This window comes from Anabas testudineus, chromosome 11 (genome assembly GCF_900324465.2).
Source record: "Anabas testudineus chromosome 11, fAnaTes1.2, whole genome shotgun sequence".
Lineage (NCBI taxonomy): Eukaryota > Metazoa > Chordata > Actinopteri > Anabantiformes > Anabantidae > Anabas > Anabas testudineus.
The window spans coordinates 10,006,474-10,019,736 of record NC_046620.1 but is presented as its reverse complement, the minus strand read 5'-3'; the positions used below and the strand labels follow the sequence as shown (position 1 = coordinate 10,019,736).

At 38.9% G+C, this 13,263-nt stretch overlaps 1 protein-coding gene across 1 annotated transcript in view; it reads right to left on the bottom strand.

Annotated features, from left to right (window-relative positions):
- csmd3b (CUB and Sushi multiple domains 3b) overlaps window positions 1-13,263 on the bottom strand; it is a 274,055-nt gene that overhangs the window by 138,044 nt on the left and 122,748 nt on the right. Inside the window, exon 5 of the mRNA XM_026349411.1 lies at window positions 4,121-4,328. Within this exon, the coding sequence (XP_026205196.1) occupies window positions 4,121-4,328 (208 nt within the window). The remainder of the gene's footprint in view (window positions 1-4,120; window positions 4,329-13,263) is intronic.

The following is a 13,263-nucleotide window of genomic DNA, read 5'->3' as shown; positions in this document are numbered from 1 at the left end:
CTATTATGCAACAACGGAGTCAACAGTTTAAGTCGTGCAAAAGCCAGAGCCACCATTTAAGGTGAAGAAGGCCATCATATATTTCTGGATGTCAAATATTCTTAAGGACTTAAAAACCAACCAGCTGTCCTTCACTGCGTTTACATGCACTTAAGTAACCAGGTCCAGCATCCTTCCATAATGATTGCTCCTAGACACTGGGCTGGTGTCACTGTTGTGAAAGATAGGGAACATAGTGTGTCATACGTCATTACTTTGCTATGTTATTGATATTTTGCAAATTAACACTTTCTTTATCACGTAAAAAATTATACCGGAAGTTATGATATTGTACTCCACCATCTGCTCTCTCAATATGTGCGTCTACCATCTTTTTTTTTTTCTCTTTGCTAACAAGGTAAGGCTGAAAACATTGAAAGCATACATGAAATCTTTTGTTGGTAAAATTGTTGACATATAATTTAAAGTTGGAATTGAGTAAATTGGCTCCTCAACCACTTTAATGTCATTTCAATGCGTCTCTCCTTTTCCTAATCATCAATATTCTGATAAGACAGATAAATGTTGTTTACATTGAAGGGGAATGGAAAACAGTGCTGTTTACGGAGTGACTTTTGTCAATATCAAGCTTCAGCAACAAAAAGGACAGATATCAACATATGTTACTGCACATACAGAGAATAAAAAGCCACACTATTTGTTATGTGACTACACCAATGTGACACAGAGGCCTCCTTAGATGTGAAAGTACTGCATGTACTTACATGCAACCAAACACACACAAAGACACAACAAGAAGACACAGTAGCAGTTGGTCTCCATTCTTTGTACAAGGGGAAACACACCCCTGTTTGATGAGGGAAATCCATTTAAATGCAGAAAGGTCCACAAAACTACAAAACCTGTATTCATGGCAGTGTTAATGTAAATACATATTAAACTATCCACTTAGCAGTGAGCACCATCCTTCAAATAATCTCTGTGCATCTCCAGAGACCTTGGACAATGCTAGGTTCCATCTAATTTTCTAGCCCACTTACTGCAGAACATTAATTATATGAATATACCTATCAACCAGTTCCTCAGAGTGTTGTATAGGTATGAGGACTGTCTATGTCACTGCCTAAACTAACATCAACTAACATCATTTCCCTGGAGCCATCTGGAGATGAAGTAAGCTGTCAGATATGGTGCAGTAGCCTGCCTAATGTATCTTCAATGAAGTAGACATATTGCAGTCATAAAGAGATGCACCTTGATGGAAACAATGCTTAGGGATGCTTTGGCATTTAATCAATGCTAAATTGGTACTACATAGTGAGGGGTAGGCCTAATTTCTGTCAAAAAAACATTGTCCAAACAATTACAGCACCAATAGCCACATGCAACATTTATATAATGGGATTTGGATATTTATGCCAAATTCAGAGTCTGACATCAACAGCCATCAAAGAAACACAAAGGGACTATGTGTCCACTAGAGATTCTGTTTAGTTGGTTTTATACTAAGAGTTGTTCCATCTTGATGTTTAACAGAAGAGGAACCATCTATTGACTTTTGCATTCAGTGAAAGAGCTCTGCTTTCTGCAGTGTCCCTGTGAGCATTGCGTCATCTTAAACAAGTGTTTTGATGACTTTTGTCTGACAACTTTGATGACCAAGATATTTCTATGTACGGGAGTACTTTGTTTTCCTCCCAGTTGGGAAGCCATTAAAGTTTCTTGAATCGTGAGTCCTGAGCATAATTTCAATTTATCATCAACGTCACTGAAAGGATCTGTTAATGTAATAATAAGGTGGATTTGAAACAATCTTGTGTGTATGCCAGAGATTATATGTGTATTTTGTATTAAAAAAGTTTAAGGCATATTCCTATAATTTACTTATACATTTGCATTTTTAATAATGACTGTGAAAACTCTAATCAAGCCCTGTTTACTATATTCAGATATTCACAGCATCAGGGGATGAGCCATGATATGAGAAGCATCAGCATCCAGCGATCTCAGTATGTTACATCGGTCATCTAATTCAGGAAGTAATTAACTCTACAGCACTAAACTATATGAGCCAAGACCCAAGTTAAGTGTGTGAGTAAATCACTACCAGTCACTGCCACACTATCCCTAAAGGCAAAAATCTGAACAATAATAATAATTTGGCAATAAAACAACAACAACAACAAAAAGAAACAGTTAATTTTTCTAATTGGGAATGTGTGTCCCTCCAAGATGACAATGTGCTAATGAAGTGCATAAGTTTCCCCCTTGAACTTTTATTATATACTTCGTATTGGTCTGTCTTAGAGGATTTCTATTTTCTGGCCTTCATATAATGCATGTTTAAAGTGCTTGATCATAACACCATCTAACTATTAAAATATAGTTGTCTATACTGTAGCTTATCAGACGAAAACCTATCTATGTATCTAACTATGAACAACTAAATACCAATTAGTGAAATTAGAGTAAATATTTAACTATTGTTTGCTGTGAAATGCAGCATATTTCATGAAGAATGAAATTCATAAAATAATGTTTGAGTGTATGTATGGGGAAAAAATTTATTTTTAAAGTTGCTGTAGAAATATGTATCCCAGGTATCCTGTGCCTTTTTATTGCTTCCAAATCAATTACACATGCACATACACTAACATTCCAACAATATTAAGATTTAAAACCATTGTTTGCCATCAGTTACTTTCTCTGTAAAATACAAATCCTCTGCAGAGAGATGGTACATGAGCATAGTGCCCACACACCCATACTCACATCAAACTTTGAGATATTTTATCTATGGAAAAAATGCTATACTTCAAGAACAAGATACAAAATGTTTCTATCTACAATAAAATGTTCATTTTAGTTCTCAAGTTCTAGGTTATTTTTTATTACCATTTTGTTGAAGTTAAATTGTTACATGAATCCAGCAGCCATCTTTACAGAAATGGAAATGCAATACCACAACATAGAGTTCTATTTACAACATTATCCTACTCACATTTCCACCATGGAATAACGGATATTCATACAAGCCATTTTAATAATCAGACCATCCGGTCTAAACCTTGTATCTATCTTAATTATTTGTATGCAATTTGTACATACAGAATTATTCATTTCACCATTCCACTAATTGTGTCTCTGTGCGGACTCTGCTGAAATTTAACACTGAACTATGACTCATCCCTCTACTGCGAATCGGAAATGGTTCTAAAACAAAAAACTCTCAATCTGACACACATAAAGTGACATTTCTGCCACCCTCACACTGCCACATTTCTCACTAAAATAATAACTGGGACACACACATACAGTAGCAAGAAGAAGTGAAGCCTTTGAAATCTCCATGTCTGTATAAATAAATGTTAAAATCATCATCTAAGTTGATTTTTCCAATAACTATAAACACACAAATCAGTCCTTTCCCAAATGTACATACCTACAGTAATCCATTCACAGTATACTATGGCATGTTATCAATAAAACAAGATTAAAAGTTTAAGAAACTTTTGCCGTTTTATGTTGCCATATCATAACTGGCATGAAGCTGTAAAGGAAAGTAATCTCCAAAAGTTTAGACATCCATCAGCCAACTCTACTGTAGTTATTCTTCCTAGATGTGGCCATCCAGTTAAGGTGAGTCCAAAAAGAAAAGGTTCAAAAAACAGAACAGTAGCTAAAGGTTTAAATAAATTATTACAATCATTCACATGAATTGCCGTCCCCTGTAAAGTGGTCCACTTCTGATCTTTTTAGATCACACAAGGAAGTGTCAAAAAACCAAATCAGATTTGCATCGCTTTCATGTGTTCCTAGCTCGAGTCACAGCCAATCAATGGCACCGGTGACAGTCAGACAGGGATTTATGTGTTTTGTAATGTGTGGTTTCTGCACTAATGTGCAAATTGGCACCATGGGGTTCATGTTCATGTTGGATATGTTGCTTATTACCTTATTTACCTTTCAACCATCAACATAAAAATGTTGGATCTAATAAAAAAAAAAATGGAATTGTGCATTAAACTAAAGGCCTGTAATGTGCGCACAGCCTAAGCTCTGTACCCCAGCTTTTTCTTGCCACTATAAAAAAAAAGAATACATGAATAAAGCGACTCACCAAATGGTTGGTGGTTCAGATCCCTCTACTTCCAGGTAGTCGTACTTCTCCTCTGTCTGGAAGTCTGTAAAGATGACAGAGATGGTGTCTCCAGGTTCGGCCAATAGGATCCAAGTACAGTCGGCCTGGTTACCATAGTTGCCGGGGTAACCGGGACTGGTCACCACCCCACTGCCGCCCCTCACAGTGCCCCCACATGTGTCCTCAGCTGTCAATCAAATCAGAGTGACAAATAGAAAACCTGGGTTAGGGAGAGGAGGAGTGACCGAGGGGCGGACTTTTTTTTTGTTGAATTTCTTGCTTTGGGGATCAATGATTTTTGATTTTCACATCTCATATATCAAATGGGCCGGGTCAATTATTAGGTCAAATGTAGAAATTGGTTTACCAAATTAGTAATTTTACCTAACTCTCAATACTCTCGATAATTCTCAACAACCCACTAGATTACAGGTCAGCCAGCCTCCCCACCTCTCTCTCTACATGAGGGGATTCGTCTCAATTCCCTTAACTTTATTATGCTATGTGTAAACTCTGTGGCTTGAATGTTAGAAATGGATGGCTTTCACATTAGCAAACCATATTAAAAATACGGAGCTCTGACATCATACTTCTAATATGAAGTAGATGGAAATATAATATACGTGTTAATATATGAGCAGTTCTTTTTTTTTAAAGATATTAAGGATTTTAAGAATGACGCTGTTACTTTTAGCCAGTTAGAATTAGGAATGGGGTTTAGGGGTTAGGCTGCAGTTCCTGTCACACTCAGAGCTGCTGTCCTCTCCTCCAATAAAAAAGCACGATTCCCTTTTCTCCAATCATAGAGCTCCGCTCTCGTCTCCTCCAATCGCTACCAAGGCACTTCAAATTAGACTATTTCCCAATTGGCTAATTTAGTGTCAGTCTATCCATTTAAACTCATTTAGTTTCAAATTTATTAGAGCAGATGTGATGATAGATTTGCCTATTGTTTTTTAATTGTTTATCACATCTGATTCGTAGTTTTATTCATAGTAGTGCTGATTTCCGTATAACAGATAAAGACACATGGATTGCGCTGTGCACACGGCATAAATTATACACATATAATTTATACAGATACACCCACAGAGAAAAAACATACTACATTGGACCTTGTAGTGTCAATGGGGCATTGGTTAGAGACCCACTTATTTGAGGGGTCTGTGCTCAATTCACCTTTTCAAAACAGTGTTTTACACAATTTTATATCTTTTTAGTATTTTTAAAAAAGCAAATTGAGCCCATCCACTTCCCCAGTGATAGAAGATACAATGCCGACACTTTTTTCTGAGAGCGTACAAGTCCAACTGTAAACATGGTATAAATTATACCTGTATAATTTATAGTTATACATAGAAGAGGCGAAACTGTATGTAACACACTCTTACAGCAGACACGTTTTCCCACACACCAGGGAGTGCAATTTAGGATGGTGTAATTTATTTTATTGTAGAAAACTTCACATGTTGATATCATCAATATTTAAAGGATGGCAGAGAAACACCAGATGTGTTATCCATAAACTGCACTCCCTGATAAGCTGAAAAAGACACATCCTTTATAAGAGTGTAGACAAGCACTGTCAGGTATACATGTACATCCTTCAGACTCATCCAGGCGGTGCTGCCTTAAGGGATACATGTACAGATGACAGAGATAAGATAGGGACCAAGCTAGACTCCACCCACAGGAGGAGTAAAGAGAATAGCTGTGGTCCAAGACTCACATAGACCAATAAAAATGAATAAAAAACATTAGCAAAAAATATTAGAAATTGGACAGAACAGAGTTCACTGAGTAGAGACAGGAAATTCACACAGGCTAATAGGGGAACATAAATAATAGGGACAAACAAACACAAATAAAACTGAAGTCAAACAAACAAAAAAGGGATTGAAAATAGGCAAACTGTTAGTACAAACTGTATCTGATAGGAAATAAGAACAGGATGAAAAAAAAAACTGGTTTGAAATGAATTTGAAGACTCGTTAAGAGTCTTTTTCAGTACATCAAAGTGTGTGATACAGAACAATACACGCTTTTCAGGTGTCCCTGTCTTATTAGAAATGCTGCTTGTGTCAAAATGTGTTGACACAAGCTGGCGCTCAACACTTCTCGAGATGAAAAATAAGGCGTGCACAGTCCCAAACTAAAGGTGCTGATGTACTGAAAATAAAGCACAGAAAGACATTATTTATTCATTAATGACTCATTCAGTGGAACAGATTCATATAGGTCACTGAGTCATTCACTCAGTCAGACAGACAGACAGACAGACAGGCAAGGCAGGGCAGGCGCTGACAGACAGACCATTCACTTATCCAGACAGACATTTATTCCACAGCTAGCCGGTTAAGAAGATTTGTGTAAATGACCCGACACCCAAACCAAGGCCTGCAGAGACCCCATCACATTTGCAGCAGAGCAATGATGCAGTAGTCTGTACGTGTGTGTGTGTGTGTGTGTGTGTGTGTGTGTGTGTGTGTGTGTGCGCGCACCGCGACAGTGCTGCCTGCAGGATGGCAGCTGTCACAGGTTTATCATGACAACAGGATGTCCGTAAGCACTGATGGACACATGCACACACGCACACACACACACGTCTACACGCACGCATGCACGTCTGTGCGAACACACACACACACACACACACACACACACACACACACACACACCTCTTTCAGCCCTCCAGCTTATTGATGTGACAGTGACAGTTGATGGACAGGTGGAAAAGCCTGAAGCTGCACCGATATGTGGCTCATATTACAGAGAAAATGAACTTGTAAAATAAAGAGGGATCACTAAACAAGTAAGCAGCTCTTACGTGCAGTGTGCCTACACTAAATTTATGTTGTAGCATTATGTTTTCTGGCCTCTCAAATCTGTCATTGTGACCCATAGCGTGGAAATAGGTATTACTTTCTGAAACAAGCAGATGTGGAGAAAACCTGAAAGCCATCTAAGGATTCCACATGAAACGATAACAGTTATGATCCAGCGTAGAGCTGCGCAGAGACCTCTTTAGGGGCTGCTCTAATGAAAAGTGACATTTGTTGCATGCTAACAGAGGAAGGCGTGAGAAGTACAGACACAAATAAGCTAGTACTTAGGGTTAGGGTTAAGTGTGCACACATCAGACATGACGTGACATGGATTTGACGTTGGTTATAGTACATAGAATGAATCAGTCCTGCACGTTGCACCTGCTAATACTGCTTACTCAGTCAAACATGATGGGACATCTGTGCTTCATCTGTACAACTGCAGGACAAAGTGAACTGAATATGTCAAAATAGAGTTTTACCTAAGTTTATCAATGAAGCAGGTCACTATTAAGTTTATTTATATTATTATTTTGATGTTAAAAATCATATCTTGCTATGTAACAAAGTTTATAAAATCATTTTTGGAGTCCTACATCATTTGAACTTAGTAGAAGAAGAATAGCTTTGTATTACATTACATGACTCAGCTTATAGCAAAATCCCTTAAATTCAGTAAGCAATTCATTTAACCTGTGCCTGAAAACTAATGAGAACAAAAGCCATTGCCGGTATATCCAAAGTATAAATGGAGTTTGCTTGAAAATTAGCTGTAATTGCTTATTATATTGCAAAAAGATTCTTGATATTTGGTGATCAAAACCCTGTTAAGATTGAACCCCTGTGTGATTAAAGCAACTGTATAAATATTATGATTATCCCAGTTAGAGCATGAAATTATCAGCATTTTACACTTTATTCTCGGATCTTTTATTCATACACCCAGTTACTGAATACAGATTGACATGCAGCTAATAATCTCTAATATTAACATTAATTTGGAAGGAGCTGAAGTTCAAAGTGGTCCGCACTTCACTTCATTCCCACTTGGATGCGTTTGCAAAGTTTGAAATTGGAATCACCCTTAAATATTCTGTATGTCTTTTTGTTTTGACTTTTATAACAGATATAACATGGAAAATATTTGAATAGCAAGTCGATAGATGTGAAAACGTGTCAGATTCTACTCTGATTTCATCACGCGGGGCCTCTACGGAAAGTTTACAGCTTATTCAGGGCTTTGCTATCCGGCTACACTGTTGTGCCGTGTTCTGTTCTCTGTTTTTATTTGAAACAGCAACCTGGAGAGGCTGAGCTCGTGCCCCAGCATACTGACCCACAGGGGGAAAGAAAGTGTTTGTGGACGAGAGCGCTGTACGTGTTAGTTTGAGTGTGGCTCTACGTGAAAAGAAGAGAGAGAGGGGGAAAAAAGAGAGTTGTGGTGTTGCCCATGTTGCCTTCATTTCCCATCACATCAGTGTGCTAGTGTTGCCCTTTTCTTTGCCTTTTCTCTCTGTCCCTTGCCTCTCTCTGGTTGTTGTAGCACCATCTCTCTTCTCCTCCCTGCTGGTCTCGACTTGTTACACCCTGCCTCTTCTCATTTCTGCATCGGGATTATTTTTATAGTAAAACATTACATCTCCATCGCTACCCTCCTCTCCTGTTTTGCTCCTTATCCTCGTCCTCCCCACCCTCTGTTCTCCCCTCCGTGCTTTCATTCATCCTCATCTCTCACGCTCCCGCTCTCCTTCCTCGTCATCCCCCCTTCCTAACTCTCCCCATCTCACACTCCCTCACTCCTTCTCTCTCATGGCCCGGGGTGCTTTGATCACTTGTTCTTAGGCTCCTTATCCTTCCTCCCTCTCTCCTAGCCATTCATCCTCTCTTCCCCACTGTGCTGTCATCAATATCGCAGTCATCTGAGGATTCCTTCTCTATCCTTCTCTGTCTCTCCGTCTTTCTTTAAGATCTTACTCTCCCTGCATTGCACTCCGAGTGTCTCTCTCTCTCATTCTGCTGATTGATTTTGTGTTTAATGGCTTTTCTGGCCTCATCTCCTTCTCTCCTTTCTTTTCCACTTGCCGTTCTTCCTCTATCCTTGTGTCCCAAAGCTCCATCTCTTTTCTTGCATCAGTTTGATAGGCAGATCACTATCACACACACACACACACACACACACACACACACTCACAGAAGACCCAGTATGCTGTCAGCCTATAAGGATTATGGGCAATCTACATCATCCTTTCCTCCCCTCTGTCTTGGGGCTGTTGCCATCCATCCCTTTTGCACTCTTATATACATCTCACCACCCATCAACCTTTTGGCCCTCATATGCTGTAAAACTGACAATGTATAGCTTCCACTCCCTCTCTCCCTTCCTATCTTTCTTACTTCAGTTTACCTGCTATGCATGTCTGAACAGACAAGAGAAAGAACTGTTTCCAGTGCACACAAATCATCCATCATTTAATTTTAATAAAGTTCCACCTGGTGTGAAGAGTTAGTGGACACTCATCAAGCTTCCTCTGCAGCTGCACTGTGTGTCATGCTGCCTGAATGCACAGAGGATACAATTTCCCTTGTAGTTTCAATGTCACTTTCACCAGCCAGTCACGCCAGGATGCATTAATTCACAGTTGCATGAGATGGATGCATAAGAATCAGATCTCACAGGCACTGGCATTAGACCTGCAAAACTAGTTTTTGGAGTTGCTAGCATTGTGCACAGAATGCAACCTAGCTTTTGGATGCAGGGAGGGAAGAAGTAGACAGCCATTTTGCCTTTGACAATGCAGCTATCTTACAATAAGTAGAACACAACATTTGAGATGATTGATTATTATGCTTCAGAAAAAAATGTATCAGTGTATAATCATGTTTTAGAAGCTGCTGCTCAACCATGCGACAGACATGTGGGGTAAAGGCAGCCTCCTTTTTTGCCAAATATAAACCCATCTGGAAGTGGAAGAAATTCTGATATCACTTTACTTGTCCCAGTTTTATCCTCTTCACACCTCGAATGGGTCATTGTGTCACGGTAACCTTGTTAGAAACACCAGCTTTGTAAAGCTCAGAATGCCGAATTGTTTGGAGCCGGCTGCTCGTGTCGATTCAATTCTGTGGTTACTTATAAAGCTGAGGTTTTGTGGGTTTTGCATCTATCCTGTTTGGATTTTATGTCCCTGTTGGCAAATTTAAACTTATGACCACAGTCTGCTGATGCAGTAGCTTGTCATGACTGGAGACACGCTCTCCCCACAGGTACTGAGGTATCAAATGGAGCGTCTTCTGAGCTCTGCTGTTGCGTTTTTCCTTTGAAAACTCATGAAAGTGACGACTGTCAGAGCACATTTAAAGCAGACAAATACCCGCATTCAACTTTGTGTGACTCATCTGTGTTGCTGCCTTTGTAGCTGTGATTTAGCAACTTCAAATCCCGTCCTTCTCATGTGGTGTTGTAATTATTCTTTCTTTCTCTTGGATATTGCTGTCACATTTTCTACTAATTTAAACATATACTGTAGGTTTGTGTCCTCTGCTTGCCAGTATTACATTTTAGGCCCACAACCACACACACACACTAACACACACACGACGAGTAACCATGCTGACCTTCAGCTCCTCCCACCAGCTGTCCACAAATCAAAGAACAGATGCTGTCTGCCAGTCAACCAACAGCCTGATATTTAGACCAATTAGGGCAGGAGTGATTTAATGGTAGATCACCAGAAGGAGGTATAAAGAGTGAATGCACTGATTGATAGATAGATAGATTGCTATCAAGATTATTATTCTTACAGTAGCCCTATAACCCCAACTAACTGAATCATATTTAGATTTCTGGCAACAGATATAGTGAGATAAAGAAATATCCTTTCAACAGACTGTAATTATTCTTCTCCTATCACTACTGATGCCACTAAACTTACATCAGTGACTGACAACATCATTTAAAACTTCAACTCATCCTACTGAGGAACTTCACCGTGTGCAGTTGTCAGATGACAAGACGTGTTATATTACAGCACCGCTGGAGCTCATAAGCACTCAGAGATACTTTAGTTATAGAGTGGCAGCCCCGTCCACAATACCCCCCAAAAAGACAGTTAAAATAGCTATAAACTGCTATTAGATGATAGTTGTAGATGGAGGTCTGAGATGCTAAACTAAAATGACAGATCATAGGGAAAACATAATAAAAATGTCCCCAAGTAAGCCAAGTTGAGAGTAAATAAATAAAGGGTTTTAAAATGATCAACCGTTGTGATAATCTTCTATTGTTGCAAGTAAAGTTGAAGTATTACTTCATCGTTATTCATTCACCTTTTTGCTTTTTACTTGTCTTTTACTCTCTCAAAGAGTCTGTTTGCATGAATGTCTGACATTGTGCAACGTGTTCACCTAAGTCTGTCCTCAGCTTCGTGTGTATACCTGGGAATTTGAATGTGCTTTCATCTGAATGTGTGTGGGAGAGCCCGACCCTAGGTGTGTGTGAGTGTTAAATGTCATCCCTGACATCTTAAACAAATAGCTGCATACTGAGAATTTAACGCATCACAGGCCTGACGAAATACGTTCCACTCTTGTCTCTCTTCTCTTCACCCAGATTCACTTCTCCTCTCCTGCCCTTCTTTGTCATTACACGAAATCCTTTCCTTTTACTGTGCAGAGTGTGGAAAGCTAAACAAATCATGCTGCTTTACATACTGGAAAGACAGGAGATCGCTCCAAATTAGTTACTCACAATGCGATGCGAATGTAAAATTCTTCGTTGCATGACACAATCTGATACATGTTGCTGATGACTGCAGAAGATGATGCTAATGTGTATGAGTCACTTTAGTAAAGGACATCTAATCTGATCACCATATAAAGGTACTGTATCAAAGACATTTGAAAACATGCATGAAGGATGAGGTTGGGGTGGTGGATGCAGGAAGCATTTTGAAATGATTGAACATGTACAGCAACAGAGAATCAGACGACGACTACAAACTGTTGAACAGCTGAAGTCTTGTCTCCAACAAGACTGGACAAATGTGCCACTTGCAAAATTGCAACAATTAGTATGCTCTGTTCCCACGCAATTGAAAAGTGTAATTAAAAGGAAAGGTGATCTAACGCAGTGGTAAACATACCTCTGTGCCAATTTCCTTTTCAGTGTGCTGTTGGCATCAAACTGCTACAAAGTTGTGAACTATGACCCGTCTTTGGTGGATGCATCTTCAATACCTAACCATGAAACCCTCACCTGTTACTAATTACCCTGCTTATTTTGAAATCATCCAAAGAAAAAGTCAACTTTTCTGGAAGAAGGGTTTGCAATAAAACTGAAAAACAGACTAGGAAAGTGACATCCTTCATAAAAATACAATAATTAGATTACAGTCATAAAGTATAGTCCCAGTAACGAGGTCCAGTCCAAAAGAATGTGATGTCAAAATGCTATAAGTCACTCAAAAATGCTAATGAGACAAAACATAATTTGGTCATTTACAAATAGTTCCTGACAGGACGTCTATAGACTGTATTTGGAAAGGAAACAGCAATATGCCCTGATACAGACCTGATGAAGTTAGATCAGTACGCCCATCCATATCTAGTGGACATTTAGCCCTACATAATCAATATATAGACACAAAGATACTGTAATCAGTATGTTTGTAAGATCAGTAACAGTAAGAAAAAGTCAGCCACAAACCATCATGTGCACACTATAGATGACAGGTGTTTGTTTTCCATAATGAATAACCATTAATGCTGGAGGTTATGCTGCGAGGGATCAGCAGGACTAAGTGTTTGCATTTACAGATGATGTAGTCTTCTATAAAAGCACCTGAAAAACCAATATAGAAAGAGAAAGTTTTAAACCACATACAGCGAGACTGTTCCTGCCATTAAAACTGACTTAATCGTGTTTTTTTTTTGCAGTAATAAAAAAGTAAATAAGACACAATGGTGCAAGTGTGATATACATACATAATTTACCAGTTAATGCTGTGTAAGTACGTTGTACCTATTCATGCAAAAACAAATCTGTTTCCTTAAAAACGCCATCAAACATCAAAAAAAAAAAGCCGATCAAGAGAGAAGATAAAAAAGATGAGACAGAAAGGGAAGACAGGGAGCAGGGAGAGGAATCTGTGACGACTCTGAGACTCTCATTCAATTAGTTTTTCATTTGTGGAAACAGAAGGTAACAGAATAAGAGTGACAACGAAACAAAGAGATGCTTGTGATGTGTCTGTGGTGACTGTCTCTGCTTTTATCTGCATTTATGTTTTTGTTGCTCTT